Source organism: Xyrauchen texanus, chromosome 12, assembly GCF_025860055.1.
Source record: "Xyrauchen texanus isolate HMW12.3.18 chromosome 12, RBS_HiC_50CHRs, whole genome shotgun sequence".
NCBI classification, from domain to species: domain Eukaryota; kingdom Metazoa; phylum Chordata; class Actinopteri; order Cypriniformes; family Catostomidae; genus Xyrauchen; species Xyrauchen texanus.
The window spans coordinates 39,240,967-39,268,088 of NC_068287.1; the positions used below are offsets into that span (position 1 = coordinate 39,240,967).

The 27,122-nt window shown below is 43.4% G+C and overlaps 2 protein-coding genes across 4 annotated transcripts in view; one reads left to right on the plus strand and one right to left on the minus strand.

Annotated features, from left to right (window-relative positions):
- The window catches only part of LOC127652397 (protein shisa-9-like), a 293,861-nt gene that overhangs the window by 13,519 nt on the left and 253,220 nt on the right, over positions 1–27,122 (minus strand). The window lies entirely within an intron of this gene.
- Positions 1,191–27,092, plus strand: LOC127652395 (nuclear body protein SP140-like protein). Of its 3 annotated transcripts, none has more exons than XM_052138512.1 (16): positions 1,191–1,464; positions 1,818–1,996; positions 2,547–2,721; positions 2,831–3,034; positions 3,181–3,300; positions 5,775–5,908; positions 6,634–6,690; positions 6,787–6,835; positions 6,948–7,160; positions 12,283–12,422; positions 12,504–12,572; positions 13,132–13,259; positions 19,810–19,918; positions 20,539–20,613; positions 20,804–20,947; positions 24,844–27,092. In XM_052138512.1, the coding sequence occupies exons 2-16, from the start codon at positions 1,835–1,837 to the stop codon at positions 24,919–24,921; spliced, it is 1,857 nt and encodes a 618-aa protein (XP_051994472.1). In that variant the 5' UTR covers positions 1,191–1,464; positions 1,818–1,834; the 3' UTR covers positions 24,922–27,092. The 3 variants fall into 3 exon arrangements, with proteins under 3 accessions (XP_051994472.1, XP_051994474.1, XP_051994473.1); XM_052138514.1 differs by having other exon boundaries at positions 1,823–1,996; XM_052138513.1 differs by having other exon boundaries at positions 1,191–1,419.

Here is a 27,122-nt window from a genome sequence, read left to right on the forward strand (position 1 = left end):
TTGTTCACAGATGCATGCACATAATTCTTGAAGGTGTTAGAAAATGTCTTTGATGTTTGGTGTTGAACCCACATATATCTGTCAGATCTCTCAACAAACGCTGCCTGGTATGTCATATTTTAAAGTGTCCAAAGACGTGTTGATGTGCGCATTATGCCTCATGTCCCCTGCTAAATCAACACATTCTCACCCCGACTCGTCACAGACGCTTCGGGCAGTTTCGTCACATATTGACGCGCCGGGTATACCTTTGGCGTCATTTTTCGACGCGCAGGGCATACGTAGTCCGATAGACTTCTATGTATCTCCGAACCGGAGCGTGTAGCGTTGAAATGTCACGCCTCGGCTAAGCTCACGCCGCGAATGGGTCGAGAGTCGAGACCGCAATCAATAAAAATAAAAAGGAATAGGCTACAATGGCCCTCCAACTCGTTTTTTATGTTTCAAAACCGGACGCGTCGTAAAATGACGCCAAAGGTACACCCGGCGCGTCAATAAGCTATGCGACGCAAAGGGGTCCTGCCCTAGCGTCCGTATGTGACGAGTTGGGGTGTGAGAATACCACACTTGTAAAAAAAATGTTTTAAATGCTACAGTAAAAATTGTTAATTGGTTACAGGGACAGTTCGCCCAAAAATGTAAATGCATTCATTGTTTACTCACCCCTGTTTTGTTATAACCCTATATGACTTTTCTTTTTCTTAACACGTTGGAAGAAACTGTGTAAAAATGTTGTTCTCTGTGAGTTTATGGTGACTACATCTTCAAGTTACAAAAGAACACAAAATTATAATTCAGATAAATTATTCCATGAGACTCATGATTGTCATGAAAGCATACGATAAGGTTTGGTGAGAAATCGAATATATTATTTAGTAGGCCTAATTCTCCAGCATTCATGAGTCTGCACGCGAGCTTGCAGTTATAGCCTCTTTTAATAACAATGTGCATATTCTAATTGCAAATACATTGTCACATATTTAGATACAAATTTAGCATGTACAAGATGTTGTTGCAATATCCAACAAATTATTTGTTTAAAAATATGTAAGTAGCCTATTTGCCAACTTGCAGCCCAAAATAAAGATCATGTGGATACTTTAGAGCGCCTATAGAGCGTCATGTGATATTTACAGGATGTATCATGTACACTGAACAAAACAGCAACTAGATGACTGTTGTTCAAAAGCTTTACACTGTTTTGTCAAGTAATATAATACGTGTCCATTCACGTTTAGTTTCATCATATGACTCATCGTTCTCTGGAAAGGAGCGACTACTGGACTAACTAACTTTCGCTTTTGCTACGTCACTTCCCTTCTCTGGGCCCTTCTTTTTTTTTTTTTTTTGTACCACAGTGTCGGATATCGGCGGGAGATTTGGAAAGAAAGCTCTCCGTTTCCGTTCTTTTGGTATCAGGTACAGAAATATTCAAATTCTCACAGCCAGCTCGCCAGTTGACAGGTACGTGTAAGCCAAATATGTAAATTTTGCGTGTGAAATCATCAAAATGCCAGAATATTTGCAGAAGGGGCCGCAGAACGCGCGTTCTTGCGTTTTAAAAACTAGAAGCAGCGCAACAATAATGAGAGAACGCAAGTGTCACGAGACGCGTTTATATGAGTTAATATATGAGCTCTTGGAGCGGCGCGTGTTTACATATGAAAACAATGAAAAACAGCGCAAGAACGCTTTCTGTGTGAACGGCTCCCTAACATTTCTGGCATGTACGGTGTTTGTTTGTTCAGAAGTGTAATAGCTGTTTTGTGATTCTCTTCATGTCGTTGTAAAGTTGTTATAATGATTTCATGTTGCAGAATAGATTGGAGAATTAATGGGAGTCGACGGCCAAATGGACCCATTAGACTTTCTAACGAACGAAGATTTGAGGCTTTTTCTCCACCGTAAGAAGACGGAGATTTCTTGCATGGACCAACCGCACATGTTTCTCACACAGCTGCGCGACCACGATATGCTGCCGGAGAAACTTTATAAGGCAGGAAAACTCTCACCTTCTCATTGTCTCTATACCTCTCTCACCCACTTATTCTCTCTCTCTGTCTCTCTCTCTGTCTCTCGCTCTCTCTCTCTCTCTTCCTCCTGCAACCACAGTGGTTGTTTTTATGTTATTGCTGAAACTTATAGTGAATTACTACGGTACTACCATGTTATTTTGGACATGGCACCATAATAGTACCATGTTTTTGGACATTGTACCATAATAATACTATGTTTTTGGACATGGCACTGTGGTAACAACATATCCTTTGGTTATTTACCATGGTAATACCATGTTTTTGAACATGTTTCATGGCAGAACCATGGCATTCTTTGAAGTATCTTGGAGTACCATGTAAATACCATGGTACATGAATATGGTTATCGTTCATTGCCATAGTATATACGTCTGATACCATCACTGTACCATGGTAACACCATTTTGGGGATGTGACAGCATTTGAAGTTTTATTTGATTCAGTTCAGTGATGTCTGCTCATACTCATATTCTTGTATGCCTTTGTCTCTCTCTCTCTCTTTGTTTGTAGAAGCTAAAAGGAATGCGCTCTCGTGAGCAGCGGCAACAAGGTGTCTATGAGGTTCTGGATTGGTTGGAGAAAGAGAAATCTCATTGCATGCATCAGTTCTGGTGCTGTGTGTTTAAAGACCATATCCTTCAGCTGTACCCTACACTACGCCTGCTCAGAAGCAGCCTGCTGGACGGTCTGTGATTTTCATTATTATCAGCTTGAGGCCAAATCTGTTTTGTCTTCTAGGTGTGTGTGTTCGTTTAAATTTGCAGTATCTTTTACTTATCTTTATTTTGGTCCAGGCACCTTCAGCTTCTGTGAGAAACCTGTAGTTGAAGAGGGATTGATGGAGAAGAAACAGACTGAAGGAAATGGAGAGAAAGAAGAGAGAAAAAACACTAGAAAGCGAAAGGAAAATGATAAAACCAGTGAGGATAGTGATGGTCCAGGTCCATCCTCTGCCTCCACACCCATTCAGAAGAAACCAGCCAAGAAACCCTCCTTCTGTAAGTGTGTGAACTAAAACAGGTCTAAAGTTCTCACCGAATTCAGAGATGCCCTTGTCCTATCCTTGTATTTTCACACTTTGTATTGTAATATTTGTAATATTTCATATTCTCACATCACACGTCTCTTTCTCTTTCTTTCTCAGCACCTTCTGTTGAGAAAGGAGATGCACAGGAGATTTGGAAGTGGCCTTTTTATAAAACTCAGCTGCCAGTATCCTGTGGGAATAAAGAGGGCACTCTTCATAGGGACAGGCTGGCCAAAGGTTCATCACTTTTTAGTTTTCAACACTTTTTATTCTGTTTCTGGAGTTCACAACAGTATGCATTTTAAATGCTTTTATGGGTGGACTATTCAGTTGAAATGCAGCAGTGTACATGTTAGGGCTGGGTAAAAACATTGTTGAATATCAAACAATCTTGATATTGATTTTTAAATCCCAAGATCGATCTTTTACTCTGTACACAACCGAGTACTGCATTGAGAGGAAATCACTTGCATTTAGGGCTTAAACGATAAGTCGACGTTATCGACAATGTCGGCAATAAAAAATGTATGACAAAAATCTTCGTTGTGGAATAGTCGTTTGATCTCATTTAACGTAACATTAGATCATATGCAGTGATCGGCAGTAGCTTTGCTACAAATAGCGATGCTATTAGCTTAACTACATTTATGAGTAGCGAGGTGGTAGCTTTACTAGGTTTTAAACCAAGTAGCTTTTCAGTAGCGAAGCTATATTTTTGACAAGGTAGCGGCATAGTGTTGACAAAAGCTACACCGCTACATCATGCCTTGTACCCTATGTTTACTAATGCCAGTTTTTAATCAGAACTGAAGATGTCCGATCACAAATGAATTGCTCATTTGAGTCATTTCTTTACAATGAATTGGTCACACGTGGTATAGGATAGTGGTCTGAATTCAATCTGAATGACTCACAAATCTTGCATACGCGCTACTGAATCATTTGGCATGCACTCTCACTTGTCAACAAGTTCATATAACACGGCAAATAAAGATACATCTGGTTGCTGTGGATCTACAGTCAGTCAATGGATATCAAACCTGCAAATACATCCTATCGTTTGGCAGTAATGAAGAAATTCTTTGTTAAGTTCAATATATGTTCAGCTTGTGAATGGCTTCTGGAGAAATTATGAAGAAAATTGGCAATATGCAGCTTTATTAATAAGAGAGATATTTTTTTTTGTGAGTTAAATATGGATTGAAGTGAACAGAAAGGTGAGAGAGGTCTTTGCCCCATTATACACTGAAACAAAATATGTTTTTTATTGGTTTTTGTTTTGGCTTGTTTTCCAATATAAATATCTAAAACTCATTTAAAACATCTTAAGCAGCTATACTGCAGAATAAACATTTATATCTGAGAAAGTTGAATATAATATTGTAAATACAAATATTTTAAAACATCTAAAAATCCTTTTAAAAAAGATGCATTCACCTGAGAAGCAGCATATAAGATATTTAGACGTGTTTTTAGAGAATATATCTTGAATATAAGTATATTTTGTCTTTACTGCACTTGCAGAAGTACAACAAATGAAAAAATACACTTGTATGCAAAATGCATTTATATTTAAGATGTTCTTAAAGCAAGTCTAAATATCTTATATGTTGCTTCTCATGTAAATGTTATAAGGATTTTTAGACAATTTAAAATGAAAACAAGACAAAAACACTTGATAACAATAGGATTTTTTGCATTTAATTTTTTACTGAATTAAATTTAATAAAAAGCATTTTTTTTTCCTTTAATTCAGTGAATGTCATTTAGAGGTATATTCAAAGGATGATTTTGTCCTCTTTATTGTTAGCAAGCATGTTTAATACAACCTTTAAAGTCGGGGCACAAACTGAATAGTCAGTTAAAAGCGAATTATTAATCGTTGCAATAATAGAATAGTCGAATAATCATAAAATAGAAGAATAATTGCTCTAATAATCGTTAGATTAGTTGATTATCAAAATAATCGTTAGTTGCACCCTTTCTGTTCTGTACAGTCAGTTGGTAATAAAAAACAACAACAAAACAATTATCTAATCATGCATGGCACATAAGAAGTAAAGACATTCATGTCCTCTCTCGTTAATATGCACTCATTTACTCGTTTTCTTAAAAGGACAGGACCAGTTTTTAGTACATGTTCAACAAATCAATGTAAATAACTATAAGTATTACAAATTATGCAATTAAACAAAAAATTATATATGCAAGGTATTGTCATATTTATTGATTTCATTAATAAATTTGTTAATTTTAAAAAGCTAAAATGTGACCAAAACAATAAAAAAATCTAATATAATTAGTAAAGTTCATATTTTCGTAATGTACCTAGATAGAAGGTCCCCTGTTTAATTAACAGCAATAGCTGGGAATGAATTTCTGTCATATGTAAGCAAAGCTTGTGAATCAGAATCGAATCGTGTATCAATACCCAGCCCTAGTACATGTGTAGGAGTTCTGCTACATTAAAGGGATAGAAATTCGGTCATCATTTACTCAGTCTTATGTTGTTTCAAACCTGTATGACTTACTTTCTTCCACTGAACACAAAGATGCAAAATGTTTTCACCATTCAATTTTATTGCACCTTTAATGCAATTAAAGCAATAAATAGTGACTGAGGCTAACATTTTTTCTAACATCTCCTTTTGTTTTCCACGGATGAAAGAAACTCATTAGTGCTATTAGTGATATCTATGTACCTCCTGTAGGAGAGGAGTGTGTTTTTGCACAGGGACACTGGTTCACCCCATCTGCTTTTGAGCAGTATGGAGGCAAGGAAAGGAGCAAAAACTGGAAACTGAGCATCCGCTGCAGAAACACACCACTCAAGAAACTCATAGAGGTAAATAAAGCAGACTCTCATCAATGCCTAATTATGTTAAATATAAAACCTCTTTGCACTCCTAGAAATATTAGCTTAAATACATTACATCTAACAGACCCATATATATATACTCCTTATTATATTAGATATAACAGAACCCTGCATACACTCACTTGGCACTTGATTAGGACTACAGTGTTCCTAATAATGTGCTCAGTGAGTTTATATTAAAAACAGCTACCCTTTAAATATTGTAAATATAACACACTTGTACATTTATAGTTACATTAAATACATGAATCTATTTTATGAATGTAAAAAAACAGACTTCTTGAAGATTCTAGGTATATTAAATATGGTAGATCCTTATAGGTGCCAAAATACATTAAATATAACAGACCTTTTTATACTCCTAGCCATATGAAATACTGCATGAACTTTTAGATACCAAAATACATTTACTGTAATATAAAAGATCTTTATACAATATTAAATATTTTAAATACAACACACATCAGATTCTAGGTACATTAAATAAGGTAGACCCTCATAGATGCCAAAATTCGTTAAACAGGCCTCTACAGACTCCTACAAATTAAATAGAGCAGGACCTTATAGATGCCTAAACACATTAAATATAACAGACCCCTGTAGAATGTATTAAATACAGCAGTCAACTATATTTTGTCTCTTTTGAAAATGAAGAAAACCTGCTCATTACTTTCTCTCCCTTTTTTGTTTAGGAAGGCCATCTACAGACTTCACCGATAAAGCAAACAAAGAAGACATGTGTCCAAAACGTACTATGCTTTTTCTCACTCTATGTGAAGTCAGGTTTTACTTCTGTGTTTTGATTTTGAAATTCATGAAGTTAGTGATTATATTTCATTTTGCAGATCATGAAAGTACTGTTTCCTGTCAGCTCCTCAGAGAGCTCCAGTGCAGGTGAGCATCAACATATACACACACACACTCTCACTCTCTCTCTCTCTCTCTCTCTCTCTGCTGTCTGTCTGTCTGTTTGAACTCAATGATGTTTTTCTCCTTCAATACTCAGAATCCAGTATGCTGACGGAGGAGGAAAGGGATGCAGATGATTTTGAGGAACAGAGAAGGAGAGAGGGTGTAATGGAGTTTAGAGGGAGAGGAAACAAACAGGAAGTTGAGGAGGAAGCAGAGATAGACGATCTATCTGTTTTCCAGACCCCATATTTACCAGTCAACTGTGTTTCTATTTCTGGGATGCTATACAAATATAGGTTTGCATCAGGTATGTTTCTGCACTGACATGTTTTACACAGAACTCACAGGATTTCACAATAAGTGCAAAATGTATTGTCTCTTTGCTGCAGGTTTAAAATGAAGAAGTCTTCAGTTTGTTTTGTCTCTGCCCTCTGCAAGTTTAAGTGGAAAGTGTTTAATTCTATGCATTTTTTAGATCTTTAAATGCAGAACATTTTTAAATTCTCTGTGGGTTTAAGTAGGTAGTGTTTAATTCTGTGCAGCTTTGAGTGGGTAGTGTTTAAATCTGTGTAGCTTTGAGTGGGTATTGTTTAATTCTGTTCAGCTTTGAGTGGGTAGTGTTTAATTCTGTTCAGCTTTGAGTGGGTAGTGTTTAAATCTGTGTAGCTTTGAGTGGGTATTGTTTAATTCTGTTCAGCTTTGAGTGGGTAGTGTTTAATTCTGTGCAGCTTTGAGTGGTAGTGTTTAATTCTGTATAGCTTTGAGGGGGTATTGTTTAATTCTGTTCAGCTTTGAGTGGTAGTGTTTAATTCTGTGTAGCTTTGAGTGGGTAGTGTTTAATTCTGTGTAGCTTTGAGTGGGTATTGTATAATTCTGTTCAGCTTTGAGTGGGTAGTGTTTAATTCTGTGCAGCTTTGAGTGGGTAGTGTTTAATTCTGTTCAGCTTTGAGTGGGTAGTGTTTTATTCTGTGCAGCTTTGAGTGGGTAGTGTTTAATTCTGTTCAGCTTTGAGTGGGTAGTGTTTAATTCTGTTCAGCTTTGAGTGGTAGTGTTTAATTCTGTTCAGCTTTGAAGGGGTAGTGTTTAATTCTGTTCAGCTTTGAGTGGGTAGTGTTTAATTTTGTGCAGCTTTGAGTGGGTAGTGTTTAATTCTGTGCAGCTTTGAGTGGGTAGTGTTTAATTCTGTTCAGCTTTGAGTGGGTAGTGTTTAATTCTGTGCAGCTTTGAGTGGGTATAGTTTAATTCTGTTCAGCTTTGAGTGGGTAGTGTTTAATTCTGTGCAGCTTTGAGTGGTAGTGTTTAATTCTGTGTAGCTTTGAGGGGGTAGTGTTTAATTCTGTGTAGCTTTGAGGGGGTATTGTATAATTCTGTTCAGCTTTGAGTGGGTAGTGTTTAATTCTGTGCAGCTTTGAGTGGGTAGTGTTTAATTCTGTTCAGCTTTGAGTGGGTAGTGTTTAATTCTGTTCAGCTTTGAGTGGGTAGTGTTTAATTCTGTTCAGCTTTGAGGGGGTAGTGTTTAATTCTGTTCAGCTTTGAGTGGTAGTGTTTAATTTTGTGCAGCTTTGAGTGGGTAGTGTTTAATTCTGTGCAGCTTTGAGTGGGTAGTGTTTAATTCTGTGCAGCTTTGAGTGGGTATAGTTTAATTCTGTTCAGCTTTGAGTGGGTAGTGTTTAATTCTGTGCAGCTTTGAGTGGGTATAGTTTAATTCTGTTCAGCTTTGAGTGGGTAGTGTTTAATTCTGTTCAGCTTTGAGTGGGTAGTGTTTAATTCTGTTCAGCTTTGAGTGGGTATAGTTTAATTCTGTTCAGCTTTGAGTGGGTAGTGTTTAATTCTGTGCAGCTTTGAGTGGGTATAGTTTAATTCTGTTCAGCTTTGAGTGGGTAGTGTTTAATTCTGTGCAGCTTTGAGTGGGTAGTGTTTAATTCTGTGCAGCTTTGAGTGGGTATAGTTTAATTCTGTTCAGCTTTGAGTGGGTAGTGTTTAATTCTGTGCAGCTTTGAGTGGGTAGTGTTTAATTCTGTTCAGCTTTGAGTGGGTAGTGTTTTATTCTGTGCAGCTTTGAGTGGGTAGTGTTTAATTCTGTTCAGCGTTGAGTGGTAGTGTTTAATTCTGTTCAGCTTTGAGTGGGTAGTGTTTAATTCTGTTCAGCTTTGAGTGGTAGTGTTTAATTCTGTTCAGCTTTGAGTGGTAGTGTTTAATTCTGTGCAGCTTTGAGTGGGTAGTGTTTAATTCTGTTCAGCTTTGAGTGGGTAGTGTTTAATTCTGTGCAGCTTTCAGTGGGTAGTGTTTAATTCTGTGCAGCTTTAAGTGGGTAGTGTTTAATTCTGTGCAGCTTTGAGTGGGTAGTGTTTAATTCTGTGCAGCTTTGAGTGGGTATATTTTAATTCTGGTCAGCTTTGAGTGGGTAGTGTTTAATTCTGTTCAGCTTTGAGTGGGTAGTGTTTAATTCTGTGCAGCTTTGAGTGGGTAGTGTTTAATTCTGTGAAGCTTTGAGGAGGTAGTGTTTAATTCTGTGCAGCTTTGAGTGGGTATTGTTTAATTCTGTGCAGCTTTGAGTAGGTAGTGTTTAATTCTGTGCAGCTTTGAGTGGGTATTGTTTAATTCTGTGCAGCTTTGAGTGGGTAGTGTTTAATTCTGTGCAGCTTTGAGTGGGTAGTGTTTAATTCTGTGCAGCTTTGAGTAGGTAGTGTTTAATTCTGTGCAGCTTTGAGTGGGTAGTGTTTAATTCTGTGCAGCTTTGAGTTGGTAGTGTTTAATTCTGTTCAGCTTTGAGTGGGTAGTGTTTAATTCTGTGCAACTTTGAGTGGGTATTGTTTAATTATGTGCAGCTTTGAGTGGGTATTATGTAATTATGTGCAGCTTTGAGTGGGTAGTGTTTAATTCTGTTCAGCTTTGAGTGGTAGTGTTTAATTCTGTGTAGCTTTGAGTGGGTAGTGTTTAATTCTGTGCAGCTTTGAGTGGTAGTGTTTAATTATGTGCAGCTTTGAGTGGGTATTATGTAATTATGTGCAGCTTTGAGTGGGTAGTGTTTAATTCTGTGCAGCTTTGAGTAGGTAGTGTTTAATTATGTGCAGCTTTGAGTGGGTATTATGTAATTATGTGCAGCTTTGAGTGGGTAGTGTTTAATTCTGTGCAGCTTTGAGTGGTAGTGTTTAATTCTGTGCAGCTTTGAGTAGGTAGTGTTTAATTCTGTGCAGCTTTGAGTGGTAGTGTTTAATTATGTGCAGCTTTGAGTGGGTATTATGTAATTATGTGCAGCTTTGAGTGGGTAGTGTTTAATTCTGTGCAGCTTTGAGTGGTAGTGTTTAATTATGTGCAGCTTTGAGTGGGTGTTATGTAATTATGTGCAGCTTTGAGTGGGTAGTGTTTAATTCTGTGCAGCTTTGAGTGGTAGTGTTTAATTATGTGCAGCTTTGAGTAGGTAGTGTTTAATTCTGTGCAGCTTTGAGTGGGTAGTGTTTAATTCTGTGCAGCTTTGAGTTGGTAGTGTTTACTTCTGTTCAGCTTTGAGTGGGTAGTGTTTAATTCTGTGCAGCTTTGAGTGGGTAGTGTTTAATTCTGTGCAGCTTTGAGTGGGTAGTGTTTAATTCTGTGCAGCTTTGAGTGGGTATTGTTTAATTATGTGCAGCTTTGAGTGGGTATTATGTAATTATGTGCAGCTTTGAGTGGGTAGTGTTTAATTCTGTTCAGCTTTGAGTGGTAGTGTTTAATTCTGTGTAGCTTTGAGTGGGTAGTGTTTAATTCTGTGCAGCTTTGAGTGGTAGTGTTTAATTATGTGCAGCTTTGAGTGGGTATTATGTAATTATGTGCAGCTTTGAGTGGGTAGTGTTTAATTCTGTGCAGCTTTGAGTAGGTAGTGTTTAATTATGTGCAGCTTTGAGTGGGTATTATGTAATTATGTGCAGCTTTGAGTGGGTAGTGTTTAATTCTGTGCAGCTTTGAGTGGTAGTGTTTAATTATGTGCAGCTTTGAGTAGGTAGTGTTTAATTCTGTGCAGCTTTGAGTGGGTAGTGTTTAATTCTGTGCAGCTTTGAGTTGGTAGTGTTTAATTCTGTTCAGCTTTGAGTGGGTAGTGTTTAATTCTGTGCAGCTTTGAGTGGGTAGTGTTTAATTCTGTGCAGCTTTGAGTTGGTAGTGTTTAATTCTGTTCAGCTTTGAGTGGGTAGTGTTTAATTCTGTGCAGCTTTGAGTGGGTATTGTTTAATTATGTGCAGCTTTGAGTGGGTATTATGTAATTATGTGCAGCTTTGAGTGGGTAGTGTTTAATTCTGTTCAGCTTTGAGTGGTAGTGTTTAATTCTGTGTAGCTTTGAGTGGGTAGTGTTTAATTCTGTGCAGCTTTGAGTGGTAGTGTTTAATTATGTGCAGCTTTGAGTGGGTATTATGTAATTATGTGCAGCTTTGAGTGGGTAGTGTTTAATTCTGTGCAGCTTTGAGTAGGTAGTGTTTAATTATGTGCAGCTTTGAGTGGGTATTATGTAATTATGTGCAGCTTTGAGTGGGTAGTGTTTAATTCTGTGCAGCTTTGAGTGGTAGTGTTTAATTCTGTTCAGCTTTGAGTAGGTAGTGTTTAATTCTGTGCAGCTTTGAGTGGTAGTGTTTAATTATGTGCAGCTTTGAGTGGGTATTATGTAATTATGTGCAGCTTTGAGTGGGTAGTGTTTAATTCTGTGCAGCTTTGAGTGGTAGTGTTTAATTATGTGCAGCTTTGAGTAGGTAGTGTTTAATTCTGTGCAGCTTTGAGTGGGTAGTGTTTAATTCTGTGCAACTTTGAGTTGGTAGTGTTTAATTCTGTTCAGCTTTGAGTGGGTAGTGTTTAATTCTGTGCAGCTTTGAGTGGGTATTGTTTAATTATGTGCAGCTTTGAGTGGGTATTATGTAATTATGTGCAGCTTAGATTGGGTAGTGTTTAATTCTGTTCAGCTTTGAGTGGTAGTGTTTAATTCTGTGTAGCTTTGAGTGGGTAGTGTTTAATTCTGTGCAGCTTTGAGTGGGTAGTGTTTAATTCTGTTCAGCTTTGAGTGGTAGTGTTTAATTATGTGCCGCTTTGAGTGGGTATTATGTACTTATGTGCAGCTTTGAGTGGGTAGTGTTTAATTCTGTTCAGCTTTGAGTGGTAGTGTTTAATTCTGTGTAGCTTTGAGTGGGTATTGTTTAATTCTGTTCAGCTTTGAGTTGGTAGTGTTTAATTCTGTTCAGCTTTGAGGGGGTGGTGTTTTATTCTGTGCAGCTTTGAGCGAGAAATGTTTAATAAAACACCTATGAGTATCAAGTGTTTAACTATATAAAGCTTTGAGTGGGAAGTATTTATTCTATGCAGCTTTGAGTAGAAAGTGTTAAAACACTTTTATTTTTTAGTGGCTCTGAGCCACAAGTTTTTAATAGTAGTCTCTGTTTAAGTACATAGTTTCATCTGTCTCTCTGTTGCAGGTTTGCGTGGGAAGTGTATACGTACTGATGAGAGCTGGTTCACTCCAGACGAGTTTGTAAGGCAGGAACCCTCTCTCACTGATGGACTCTGGAAAAGAGACATACTGTGCCATGGCAAATCTCTCAACTTCTTATTGAAGGTATTTAGTAAGAAAGAAAGATCAGAAAGAGAGGCAAAAGAGAGAGCAAGAAATGCTAATTTGTCTGTTTTTCATTTTTAGAAAAAGATTCTGAAAATCCATTTGCTTCTGTGTAAGTGCAAGAAATGCAGTGATCAAGAGCAGGACCTGGTAAGACACATTTACACCTGATTTGCATAATTCATGTTAATAACTTCTCAAAAACAAATGCAATGGTCTGCAATGACATCTTCCTGTGGATGTTTTAAATGTGTATAGTGTGATTGGGGACAATTGTTACACTCAAAAATCCTTCAATCATTAACAAGCTAGAATGATGACACTTATTCAGCACATGCTCAGTGGAGTTTTCTCTCTGACTGAGAGAAAGGAGTGTGATCATTTAACTTTGAAGACATTTTCCAGAGAAAAACTATTCAGTAAAATTACAGAATATTAAAGCAATTATATTATTACTTTAAAGTGTATTTTTATTTGAGATCTATTGGGTTAATATTTAATATTTATTAAGTCTTACAATTGCCCCAATCTCTGACTTTTTGTATTAAAGTAAATATAATGATCTAGTCTAGTAATCTTTATCATCATAAGTCTATTACTGGTACAGTAGATAGAGTAATGTGTCAAACATGATTGTAATCAAATAATTAATTAATTATTTCTTACATAATAAATAAATGTGATGTTTTATCGTGTCATCTTTTGACAGTTGGCACAGAAAAATGACGACATATGTTATGTGTGTGACGCTGTGGGAGAACTTCTGTGCTGTGACGAGTGTCCACGAGCTTTTCATTCAAAATGTCACCTGCCAGCTGTACACGGAGACACACTTGGGTGAGCAAGAGAGAGAAAAACGTCTAGGTTACGTATGTAACCTCAGTTCCCCGATGGAGGGAACGAGACGTTGTGTCAGAGAACGACACTAGGGGTCTCTCTTGAGCGCCGATATTCACCTCTGTACTATGAAAAAAGGCCAATGAGAGTTGGCAGCCAGTATTTGCATGTCCCGCCCCCGGACATACGGGTATTTAAGCGGCGCAAATACGGGAGTTCATTCAGGATTTTTCTGAGGAGCGGAAATGGTCCGGCCACAACAGGGGCTCGGCTCAGCGGCGTGGCAAGGGGGACACAACGTCTCGTTCCTCCATCGGGGAACTGAGGTTACATACGTAACCTAGGCGTTCCCCTTCTGTCAGCTCTCTTACGTTGTGTCAGAGAGCGACACTAGGGGTCCACTTAAAAGCGCCATGCACTGAGCCGTATCGTGATCCGCTGATACAGGAGCGAGCAGGTATTCCTACGTGCAGAGCGACCAACTGTATCAGGCACGCACGTACCCTTCCCCAATGCCCCATTTAAGCCATCAGGATTCCTTATCGTTACCCGGAGGAAACAAGGTGACGACGCCAACATGGGAGCGGGCCAGCCTGGCTGGGCCTCTTTCTCTCTATGTTTCTCGCGATAGAGCAACTACGGCGGGGCCCTTACGCGTTGAGGGAAGGGTCTTAGCCCTTGGTAGGGCGGGGAAGACCCTGTGGAGGCCACACCTACCTGGAGGGAGGCAAATTTGAGTGGCACATACATCGCATGGCCTATACCTAGGCCTTATCTTGGAACAGTAGTCTGGTGGTAGCACCAGCCTCAGAGAGGGAGCATACAGGCACGGCACCTGAGGTAGCTGTGACTGCCTAAGGAAACACAGTCAACTCACGTGAGGGGACAGAACCGTGGTTTTACACACAGGGGAGTCCGAGCAGGAGGCCTTACCTGTGGGGCCCCTATACCAGTACAGGGTAGCTAGCGGTACCAGCAGTGGTTTGGGTCAGTGAGTCCCTCCATGAGAACTGCGACCCGCAAGGGCTGGGGAGGAGCCAACCAGTGTCCCAAGCCTGGGATCTCCTGGGGAGAAGGCACTGTTTCCCTGGTTAGGGTGAAGGCGCCGGGTTGCAGCGATCCACCCAGTCAGATCGGTCAGTGCCACCCGAGTTCTCACGGGCTCGGTACCTGAGAGAACACGGGCTGAAACTGACTCAACTTCGGAGATTGTAGAATCTCACCAAAAGTGTTAGGTGTTGCCCAGCCCGCAGCTCTACAAATGTCTGCTAGGGCAGTGCCCTAGCCAGTGCCCATGAGGACCTAACACTCCTGGTGGAGTGGGCTCGGACCCGCAAAGGGGAGCACGGCCTGGGTGTGATAAGCCAGGAAATGGCATCGACAACCCAGTGGGCGAGTCTCTGCTTGGAGACAGCGTTCCCTTTCTGCTGTCCCCCAAAGCAGACGAAGAGCTGCTCAGAGCGTCTGGTGCTCTGTGTGCAGTCCAGGTAAATACGTAAGGCACGCATGCGGACACAGCAGTGAGAGGGCTGGGTCTGCCTCCTCCCGGGGCAGCGCTTGCAGGTTCACCACCTGATCCCTGAAGGGTGTGGTAGGAACCTTGGGCACGTAGCCGGTCAGCGGTCTTAGGATCACGAATGTGTCTGCCGGACCGAACTCCAGGCAAGCGTCGCTAACAGAGAACGCATGCAGGTCCCCGACCCTCTTGATGGAGGCGAGCGCGATCAGCAGGGCCGTCTTGAGAGAGGGGCCCTGAGTCCAACTGAGTCAAGCGGCTCGAAGGGGGTCTCCGAGTCCCATCAGGACGACCGAGAGATCCCAGGAGGGAAATAGGTTAGGCCGGGAGGGAATCATCCTCCGGGCACCTTTTAGGAACCTGGCGATTAAGTCGTGCTTGCCAAGAGACTTGCCGTCTACCATGTCATGGTGGGCGCGATAGCAGCAACATACACCTTGAGGGTGGAGGGGACAGCCTCCTCTCCAGGCTCTCCTGAAGAAACACGAGCACTGACCTAACTGCGCGACTTCTGCGGGTCTTCGCTCGGAAGAACACCAGTTCACGAACAGACGCCACTTCAGGTCGTAAAGATGCATGGTCGAAGGGGCTCTGGCTTGGTTAATAGTGTCTATGACGGCTAAAGGTAGGTCGGCTAGACCCTCCGCGTCCCGCCCAGGGACCAGACGTGGAGTTTCCAGAGGTCTGGGCGCGGGTGCCAGAGCGTGCCCCATCCCTGAGAAAGAAGGTCCTTCCTCAGGGAATTCGCCAGGAGGGGCTGTCATAAGGAGCGTGAGATCCGAAAACCACGTCCGGTTGGGCCAGTAGGGGGCCACCAGAGTGACTTGCTCCTTGTCCTCCCTGACCTTGCATAGCACCTGTGCAAGAAGGCTCACTGGGGAAAAGCGTGCTTGCGCAGCCCCACGGGCCAGCTGTGTGCCAGAGCATCTGTCCCCAGGGGAGCCTCTGTGAGGGCATACCAGAGCGGACAGTGGGAGGTTCCCTGGGAGGCAAACAGGTCTACCTGGGCCTTGCCGAACCTGTCCCAAATCAGCTGGACCGATTGGGGTGGAGCCTCCACTCTCCGCCAGGCAAGGTTTGTCTTGACAGCGCGTCCGCTATCACATTGATGTTGCCGGGATGTGAGTGGCGCGCAGCTACTCCAGTCGCTGCTGACTCCAAAGGAGGAGACGACGGGCGAGCTGTGACATGTGGGGAGCGTACTCGCCTTGGCGGTTTATGTAAGCCACCACCGTGGTGCTGTCTGTCCTGACCAGGACATGTTTGCCACGAATCATCGGAAGAAATTTCTTCAGGGCAAGACGAACGCCAGCAGCTCTAGGCAGTTGATGTGCCAGCGCAGCGGCCTTGGTTCCACCGGCCTGCGGCTCGCGCCCGTTGCACACGGCGCCCAACCCAATTTGGAGGCGTCGGTTGTAACCAGAACGCGACGGGACACCTGCTGCAAGGGTACCCCTGCCCGAAGAAAGCAGAGATCTGTCCAGGGTTTGAAGGTTTGGAGGCAGGCAGTGGTAATTTCCACGCCGCGCGTGCCGTGGCGCCATGCTCGCCTCGGGACTCGAAGTCTGGAGCCAATACTGAAGTGGTCTCATATGCATCAACCCTAGTGGCGCGACCGCCGGAGGATGCCATATGCCCCAGGAGCTGTTGGAAACGCTTCAACGGGACCACGGTGCCTGGCTTGAAGGAAGCGAGGCATTCCAGCACTGACTGAGCACGCTCGTTGGAGAGACGTGCTGTCATTGAGACTGAGTCTAACTCCAAACCGAGAAAAGAGATGCTCTGGACTGGGGTGAGCTTGCTCTTCTCCCAGTTGACCTGAAGCCCCAAGCGGCGGAGGTGCTCGAGCACCTGGTCTCTGTGTAGCGATAGTAATTCCTGCGAGGGGCCAGAATGAGCCAGTCGTCGAGGTAATTGAGTATGCGTATGCCCGCTCCTCGTAGTGGGGCAAGAGCCGCCTCGCGACCTTCGTGGAAGACGCGAGGGACAGAGACAGGCCGAAGGGGAGGACCTTGTACTGATACGCCTGGCCGTCGAATGCGAACCGTAGAAAGGGTCGGTGTCGAGGGCTAATTGAGACGTGAAAGTACGCGTCCTTCAGGTCTACCGCTGCGAACCAATCTAGATGCCGAACGCCAGATAGGATTTGTTTCTGGGTGAGCATTTTGAACAGGAGTTTGGACAGGGTCCGATTGAAAACTCGCGAGGTCCAAGATCGGTCGTATGCCACCGCTTTCTTGGGTACAACGAGTAAGGGCTGTAGAAACCCTTCTTCGCTTTGGTTGGAGGGACAGGCTCTATCGCGCCCTTGATTAGAAGGGAGGCGATTTCCTCGCGCAGGGAGAGGGCATGTTCGCCGTGCACTGCGGAGGAACTAATGCCCAGGAAGGGGGCGGAGACCTGGCAAACTGAATTGCGTAATCGAAGTCGAATGGTCCGGTGCAGCCAGCGTGACGAAGCTGGGCAGAGAAAGCCATGCCTCTGCGCTCTGTGCTAGGGGCACCAAGGGGACAAGTATTTTGGACGTATCCGGTGGGGCTTGCAGCGGTGCGGAACAGGTAACGCAGCGCCGGGAGGCTCTGTGGCGTCCCGAGGCTCTGGTGCTGAGAATAAGCTCAAAGCACTTACCTTGTTCACGCGACCCGGCAGGGGCGGGTTCGTGACAGAGGAGGAGGTCTGATGTCGGCGCCCTCTGGACTCGCTCTGAACCGGCCGGCCGGGAACAGTCGTGGGGCTGAGGGCGGAGCACCGCATCCTGGGCGCGGGACTGTTGAGGCCTGAAACAAAAGTGCCGTGAGAACGGCATTTGCGGGCCATGTGACCCAGAGGTAAAGGAAATAGCTCTTTATTGAGATTTGGTACCGCAGCCCCGCCAGGGGTGCGGCAAATGAAAAACACAAGATTCTCCTCCCGCCCTCCACCGGGGACGGAGCGGTCTCACCATCTCCGGAGCTAACTTCTCGCCCTCTGGGTCCGCTGTCTCAGGGACGCTTGGGAGCCTTCCGGGTCCTCGACGGGTCCGTGAGGCAGGGGGCGACGCTTCCTGCGGTTTGCTCGACGCTGGGGCTGAGAGCTGGGCCCAGGTTGGGGCGGAGCAGAAGGTCTTCTGGTCGCAGGAGGACGCCTCGGCGAGCAGATGGGGCCTGGGCCGTGGCGGCAGGTTTGCGGCGCCGCATGATGTGAGAAATGGCCTCCGCCTGCTTCTTCACCAGGGAGAACTGCTGGGCAAAGTCCTCCACGGTGTCGCCGAAGAGGCCGAACTGGGAGACAGGGGCGTTGAGGAAGCGTAGTCTTGTCGGCTTCAGGCATCTCAACCAAGTCCAGCCATTGCTGACGCTCCTGGACCACCAGAGTGGCCATCGCCTGCCCGAAAGTGCCCGCGCTGTGACCTTCGCCGCCTCAGGGCGAGGTTGGTCGCTGAGCGCAGTTCCTGCAGCGTGTCGGGATCAGGGCCACCCCGCGCATGTTGGCGGAGTGCCTTGGCTTGGTGGACCTGCAGGAGAGCCATGGCATGCAGGGCGGAAGCGGCGCGTCCGGTTGCGCTGTAGGCCTTCGCCGTGAGCTGAGGATGTTGCTCTACAGGACCGGAAGGGAGTACAGGGTGGCCCCGCCAGGTGGTAGTGCTTCCGGGCATAGATGGATCGCAACAGCTCTATCCACCTGGGGATCTCCGTGTACCGCGGGCGCTCCGCCGCCGAGGGTGGCGAGGGCGGATGAGCAGGTGGCACGACGAGTGGAGAGGGTGCTCTCCACGAAGACGCCAGCTCATCATGCACCTCCGGAAGAAAGGTACTGGGGGCGAGGCTGTGAGCGCGCCCACGCTCAAAAACCAATCGCTCTAGCCGTGATGGCTGCGGGGAGGATGGAGGGTTCCAATCCAGGCCCACGCTATTGGCTGCCCGGAAAGCATATCGGACATCTGCGCTGCCGGCCTCCTGCTGGGCGCGTAAGCCCGGCGGCAGCCCAGAGGAGCCCTCAGCGCCAGAGCCCACGCCCTCGATGTCGCTGGCGAACTCATCTGCTTCCATCGCCTGAGGGTAGGCAGACTGGCTGTGAGGCGAAGTCGCCGCCACCTCGAAGCGGGATGGGAGTCAACGAGCGTGCTGGGGTGCGGGTGGTCCGAGGGGCGCATCCGGCGAGCTGCACCGCTGCCATCCCCAAATCACCTCCATCGCCAGCCGCATCGCCCTCAATCCCGTGGGAAGAAGGAGCGACGCTGGGCGGCTGGAGTGGCTTGCTTACGGTTGTAAGCAAGCCGTGATCGCTAACGTTGTCATGGTCATGTTCTCGCAATGAGAACATGAACCATCCACAAACGCAGCCTCGGTGTGATCGCTGCCCAGACACACGAGACAACGCCTGTGGCCGCCGGAAGCGGAGAGTACTCTACCTCATCCAGAAACAACACAGGGGCGGAAAGGCATCTTTAAAAGACGCCGTCCTGAAAAGGACGTTCACGCCGCTGTGTTTTTGCTCTTTTAGAGGAAATTACTCTTTTAAATAAAATCACTCTTTTATGAATGAAAGACTCGTGAGAGATCTTTCTATCTGCAACTGTCGATGCGCTCAGGGCAGGAAGTGCACAGCCGTGCAACCAGGAGAAAGCCGCTGTTGTGCGCCGCAGAATCCAACAGCATGCAGCAGAGGATAGCAGGAACTCGGTGTGTAGTCACGCAGCAAACTGCAAACACGCACCATCGGCTCGAAGAAATTTTCTGAATGAACTCCCGTATTTGCGCCGCTTAAATACCCGTATGTCCGGGGCGGACATCCAAATACTGGCTGCCAACTCTCATTGGCCTTTTTTCATAGTACAGAGGTGAATATCGGCGCTCAAGAGAGACCCCTAGTGTCATTCTCTGACACAACGTAAGAGAGCGACAGAAGGGGAACAGGGATTATTTTTTTTATTATTATTATTATTTTTATATTTTTTATTTATTTATTTATGTAATCATTAAATTAGCACTTAGAGCATATGTGTTGTACATTCATCCTTCTATACGCACGGTATATGTGTTTGTTTGCATGCAGAGAATGGATGTGTACGTTCTGCGTGTTGCGGGCCAGTCAACAATGGCTTTACCCGAGTCACATGACTGAACAGGATGTTTTAAATGCCCCAGTGACCCAAAAGAGACTGGTAACTATACACACATACACACACACACACACACACACACACACACAACTCTTTAGTCTATCTTACCTTACAAAACAAAGATGTATGGGGGAATCTAAAAAAAAACATGCTTCCAAAATCAAAAAGAATATGTAAGATTATGTATTTAGAGTAAAGACAATAAAGCTTATGTTTATAGTCGTAAATATTTTTGCATTGTGAAATTATTAACATGAAAATTAAGGCATTTTACATTACTCAAATTTTTATTTAAATCAGCAGAAGGACATTAAAATAAATGCAACCATGATGACTAAATGTGCATATGCATTATTTTATATCTGTTATTAAATTTGCATTACAATAATGAGAGAGATTGTTTTGATATTACATTAATAAGAATTGGAGAGGAGAGAAATGTGCTTAATTGTCTTAAAAATAATGTCACAATGCAAAAAAAGGTCCTGAAAATAGGCCTCATTAAAAAATTATAAATAATATAAAAATATATAATTTTTATTGATTTTGGGTTTAAGTAAGACTGGTACATATTCTTGACAGGTTTTATTTGTTTTTTTCACCTACACCTGATTCTCTCTCTCTCTTTGTGTGTGTGTGTGTGTGTGTGTGTTCTTCTTTAGCAATGCCACTATCTCCTGTTATGTGTGTATAGAGAGGATGTCCAGCGAGTGTTTGTAAAGGATCCTTGCAAAACAGTAAGAATGTCTCATCTCTCTTTTTATCTCATTTCATCCTGCACTCATTTTTACCAAATGTATTCTTCTCATACCTTTGAAATAGGTTAAAAATACAAATAAATGTATCTTTTATGTTGGCAGACTGTATTAAGATATAATAAAAAAAGAAAATAAATACATGATAATTTGAAAATATTAAAACTTCCAGGTTGCCAGATACTCTCAGTTCATATCTCAGCCCATGTGGCTGGACAGAATAAAGCAGAAGTTAGAGCGTGATGAATATCAGACGATTGGAGAGTTCGTCTCAGACTTTCAGCTCATCTTCAGTAACTGCAGCATATTCAACAAGGTAAGATTAACTGTTAAAAGTCTCCTTCTATGGTCATTTTATGAATAGCTCATAATTATCCTTGCAAATTAAGGGTACGCTTACACGACAATGATTTACTAAAAACAGAAACGTTTTTCCTTTGTGTTTTTGAAAAGTTTTGCGTACAGATGACAATGTGGTCAAAACGATCCCCGTTCACACGGATCCGCGAAAACAACTAAAAACGCTGTATTATGCATGCCAGGCCTGTAGTTGGCGATGTCACTTTGTAAAGAAACACTAAGCACATGCGCACTTAATGTGTCGGTTCTGCACAAGATGGCGCCACAGACGTCCGCCTCGGTGTCTGCGCGTGCGTTGTTTTGTTTTGTGTTTTAACTCTGTTTTTTGCGTCTGTACCGGGAGCTCTTTCACCAGAGATGAGCTCATGAACATAAGGGGTACAACTCCAGAGGACTTATTTCCTACTTTTCTTCTCCCTACACTGGAAATTTTGGACATTCTGGTCAAAGGTGCGCTGACCTTTGCTCATACAGAGAAACGCCGAAGGAGAGGGGAAATGGGCTGGTGCGCTTGTGCGTCTTCGCTAGCGAGGATTACGCACAACGTTACCGGGAATATTTCTCTCTAGCGTGCGTTCACTGCCCAAAAAACTGGAGGAATTACAACTGCTGTTGGGGAAAAACAGGGACTTTTCTTCATCTACTGTTTTGTGCTTCACGGAGATGTGGCTTTGTGGATTAATACCGGACTCTGCGCTGCAGCTGGCAGGCTTCCAAATTTACAGAGCAGACAGAGACATGGAACTTTCCGGCAAAACTAAAGGTGGAGGAATCTGTTTTTACATCAACAGCGGTTGGTGCAACGATGTGACAGTGATCCAGCAGCACTGTTCTCCTGACCTGGAATCTTTCATCATAAACTGTAAGCCTTTTTATTCACCCCGTGAGTTGCTTCATTCATTCTGGTCGGTGTTTACATCCCGCCACGGGCCAACGTGCAGGTCGCACAGTGCATGCTCGCCGACCAGATACTTTGTGTGGAGCGGACCAACCCGGACTCTTTAGTTATTGTCCTTGGTGACTTTAACAAAGGAAACCTCACTCATGAACTCCCTAAATTCAGACAGTTTATTAAATGCCCGACCAGAGAGGAGAACATTTTGTATCACTGTTACGACACAGTCAGGAATGCTTATCATGCCGTCCCCCGTGCTGCACTGGGAAACTCTGACCACGTCATGGTCCACCTGATTCCTGCGTACAGGCAGAAACTAAAGCTCTGCAAACCTGTAGTGAGGACATCAAGGAAATGGACCAGTGAGGCTGTGGAGGATCTCCAGACATGTTTTGACACTACTGACTGGGATGTGTTCAGGACTGCTACAAACCGTCTAGATGAGTACACAGAGGCTGTGACGTCATATATCAGCTTCTGCGAGGACTGCTGTATTCCATCACGCACCAGGGTGAGTTACAACAATGACAAACCCTGGTTTACAGCCAAACTCAGAAGGTTAAGGTTTGATAAGGAAGAGGCCTTCAGGAGTAGGGACAAAGACAGATTTAAAGAGGCGAAGTACAAGTTAAGCAAGGCGGTGAAAGAGGCTAAACGACGGTACTCTGAGAAGCTCTAACACCAGCTCTCAGCCAACGACTCTGCATCTGTCTGGAAAGGGCTTAGGCAGATCACCAACTACAAGCCTAAAGCCCCACAGGCCATCAACGACTGACGCCTAGCCAACGACTTGAACGAGTTCTACTGCCACTTTGAAAGACAAAGGGACAGTCCTGAAATCATCCCCCACGACACCTCCCAACAGCTCCAGCCACAGTGAATCACCTCCACCTCCCCCACCTCAGAAGGGGCCTGGGCACCCCCACCAATGCCCACCTTAAATGTACCCCCCTCCACCCCCCCCACCCACCTCAGTGACGACTCTTTCCATCCATGAGAGGGACGTCAACAAACTCTTCAGGAGACAGAACCCCGGAAAGCTGCTGGTCCGGATTCTGTCTCCCCATCCAGCTTGGAGCACTGCGCTGACTAGCTATCTCCAGTGTTCACAGACATTTTCAACACCTCACTGGAGACATGTCACGTGCCAGCCTGCTTCAAGTCTTCAACTATCTTCCCTGTTCCCAAGAAGTCAAGGACCACAGGACTTAACGACTTCAGAACCGTCGCTCTGACCTCTGATGAAGTCCTTTGAGCGCCTTGTGCTTTCTCACCTCAAAGATATCACCGACCCCGTTCTGGACCCCCTGCAGTTTGCATACAGAGCCAACAGGTCTGTAGACGATGCAGTCAACTTGGCCCTCCACTACATCCTCCAGCACCTGGACTCCGCAGGAACCTACGCCAGGATCCTGTTTGTGGATTTCAGCTCTGCCTTTAACACCATCATCCCGGCTCTGCTCCAGGAGAAGCTCTCCCAGCTAAGTGTGCCTGACTCCACCTGCAGGTGGATCACTGACTTCCTGTCTGACAGGAAGCAGCATGTGAGGCTGGGGAAACACGTCTCCGACTCACAGACCATTAGCACTGGATCCCCCCAGGGCTGCACTCTTTCTCCTCTGCTCTTCTCCCTGTACACTAACAGTTGCACCTCCAGTCACCAGTTCGTCAAGCTTCTGAAGTTTGCAGACGACACCTCCCTCATCGGACTCATCTCTGATGGTGACGAGTCCGCCTATAGGTGGGAGGTTGACCACCTGGTGACCTGGTGCAACCAAAACAACCTTGAGCTCAATGCTCTAAAGACAGTGGAGATGGTTGTGGACTTCAGGAAGAACTCAGCCTCACCTGCACCTGCCCCCATCACCCTCTGCGACTCCACAATTGACACTGTGGAGTCTTTCCGCTTCCTGGGAACTATCATCTCCTAGAACATCAAGTGGGAGCTGAACATCAGTGCCCTCATCAAGATAGCACAACAGAGGATGTACTTCCTGCGGCTGTTGAAGAAATTCAACCTGCCAATGTCAATGATGGTGCACTTCTACACAGCCATCATCGAGTCCATACTCACATCCTCCATCACTATCTGGTACGCTGCTACTTCTGCCAAGGACAAGGGCAGACTGCAGCATGTCATCCGGTCTGCAGAGAAGGTGATTGGCAGCAATCTGCCGCCACTCCAGGACCTGTACGCCTCCAGGACCCTGAAGCGTGCTGGAAAGATTGTGGCTGATCTCTCCCACCCTGGCCACAATCTCTTTGAATCACTCCCCTCTGGCAGAAGGCTGAGGTCCATCAGGACAAAAACCTCACGCCACAAGAATGGTTTCTTCCCATCCGCCACTTGCCTTATCAACAAGGCCCGGTACCCACCCTGACACTCTCCACACTCCACCTCTGGCTCTACATTCCACTGTACTACTCTGCTCTCTTTAATTTTATACTTACTTTAAATTGATACTGCGTGGACATATTTATATTGCTTATATTTTAATTCTTGTTTCATATATTTAGAGATTGTGTGAATGCACCTACAACACCAAAACAAATTCCTTGTATGCGCAAAAAACTTACTTGGCAATAAAGCTTTTTCTGATTCTGATTCTGATTCATAAGCAGTCTTCCACTGAGCGGTGAATACAACAATGAAGATAGTGAAAGCACCGAGCAATTTTGTCTGGATGGACGATGAGGTTGCTTTATTACTACAAGTGACCCTGGACTATAAAGCACTTTTTAAGGACTCCAAAAAGCATAAAATGTTTTCAATTTTTTAACTAAGTTGGGATAGGAGAAAGTATTTCAACATCCAAAAAATTACACACTTCACATTTAATGCAGTTATTTTGGATGTTTGTATTGTTTATGTATATAAAATTTGTTTCTAATGCAAAGATTTCTAATGCAAAGTTATCAATGGTATATTGTATTTTGTTCTCTCTTGTTCTCTAAAGGACAATGAGTTTGGCAGAATGGGTGCCAAACTGAAGGAATTGTTTGAAAAGGAGTTCCAGACCATCTTCACTATCTAATAGCATCTCGCTTTCCATCTCTGACAGTGTCCTTATGATGTCTAACTAAGTCCTTCTGAAATATAGAGGAGAGCAGAATACATTTGAATATTCATTGGATCTCATTATGATGTATATAAGATCATGTAACAATTCAACATTTATGGCTTGTTTGCTGTGCAGTACTGTGTATTGTTTTAAAAGAAAATATGCTTTCATTGCATCAAGGCATTATAATTGCTGTTAAAAGATTCAATATTGTTTTTGTTGCACATAGGTGATTTTTTTTTTATTATTATTATTTTTTTTGTACATACTAATATGGATGGCATGGTGCTAAAGGCACAATGCGTGAAGTTTCAAACAATTTTCCTGCCTTTGCTGACAAGAAATTGATGTACAAAGTGACAAAATCTCAGCCAATCAGATTATATTTGATGTTTAATATATAGCTATGTAAGCAGTATTTTAAATCAGTAAGATTTCACTGTAGGTGGGACAACACAGACAAAAACTCAGATTAACATGGAAAACATGTTACTTATTGCTTTACATTACATTGTGTCGCACCTGGTTAGGGAACAGTGTTACAGCTTCTTTGGGTTAGCTATGTCAACTTTGGTGAATTTTTTTGTATTTATTTTTTTATCCTCTTTTTCTCCACAATTTTGGAATGGCCAATTCCCACTACTTATTAGGTCCCCGTGGTGGCGCGGTTACTCACCACCATCCGGGTGGTGGAGGACAAGTCTCAGTTGCCTCCGCTTCTGATAGTCAATCCGTGCATCTTATCACGTGGCTTGCTGTGCATGACACCATGGAGACTCACAGCATGTGGAGGCTCATGCTGCTCTTCGTGATCCACACACAACTTGCCACGTGCCCCATTTAGAGCGAGAACCACTTAATCACGACCACAAGGAGGTTACCCCATGTGACTCTACCCTCCCTAGCAACCGGGCCAATTTGGTTTCTTAGGAGACCAGGCTGGAGTCACACCCTGGATTCAAACGTGCGACTCCAGGGGTGGTAGTCTGCGTCAATACTCACAGAGCTACCCAGGCCCCTAACTTTGGTGAATTTTAAACTTGGTGATTTGAGTTACAGAGACGATTGGTGGCCATTAAAGGAATAGTTCACCCACAAATGAAAATCCTCTCATCATTTATTCACCCCTGTGCCATCCAAGATGAGTATGACTTTCTTCTGCTGAACAGAAATTAAGATTTTAGGAGTTTTTAGCTCTGTTGGTCAATACAATGCAAGTGAATATGTACTTAAACTTTGAAGCTTAAAAAAAAAGCACATACAATTAATTCATAAGCCTCCGGTGGTTTAATGAATGTCTCTTGAAGCAATATGATAAGTGTGGGTGAGAAACAGATCAATATTTCTGTATTTTTTTACTTCAAATTTGCACTTTCGCTTTCACAGTTTTCTTTGTTTTTGGCAATTCACGTTCTTTTACTATAAATTCTCCCCCTGCTCTGTGAGTGGCGATATGATATAAAAGAACTTCAATGATGGTATCTGTTTCTTACCCACACTTATCATATCACTTCTGATTATATAGATTTAACTACTGGAGTCATCTAGATTATTTTTATGCTGCCTTTATATGTATTTTAGAGCTTCACAATTTTAACCCTTTAAGTTTAACTTTATGCAAATGAGTAGCGACGCAATACAGCTACTACTAATTGAAATGAAGTCAGTGGCAACCTTTAGCAATTTAGTGGCTGTCAATGTACCCTAAAGTGTGTAATTTCTGCACCACTCCACTTAAGCAGAATTGCAAAAAAAAAAACAATTATTTCCAAACAGGTTTCCAAAAAGCTCAGAAGAGCCATACTGTTTACACCTATGAACAGCTAACTTATAGATGTCTCTGCACATTAAACTAGGATCAGTAAAACTATTTTAAAAGAAAAGAATGACAGACTTCACCTTTAAGACCTGAAGTTCAACAAGCAGGCGTTTAGTGATTAAATGGGAATATTTACGTGCTTTTGTTTGGTGTTTTCATTGTGATTTGCAAGGTTATAATTCAAAAGAAATTTTATAATGTAATTTTTTTTTTAATTCAAGTTAACATTATTAATCAACTACCATTTATTGTGTTTTTTTAAACAAATAAATACATTTATTTTGTCATGTAAGTTTTCTGTTATGTGTACATATTTGATATGTATTCAATATTTTGTTGTGTAAGTGTTGCTTTT

Excerpts from the sequence above, each read along its gene's own strand:
- LOC127652395 (XM_052138512.1), top strand. The coding sequence starts at position 1,835 with ATGGGAGTCGACGGCCAAATGGACCCATTAGACTTTCTAACGAACGAA. Across the intron at positions 12,423-12,503 it reads CTCTCAACTTCTTATTGAAG|AAAAAGATTCTGAAAATCCA; the intron begins GTATTTAGTAAG and ends TTTCATTTTTAG. Across the intron at positions 20,948-24,843 it reads ACTGCAGCATATTCAACAAG|GACAATGAGTTTGGCAGAAT; the intron begins GTAAGATTAACT and ends TGTTCTCTAAAG.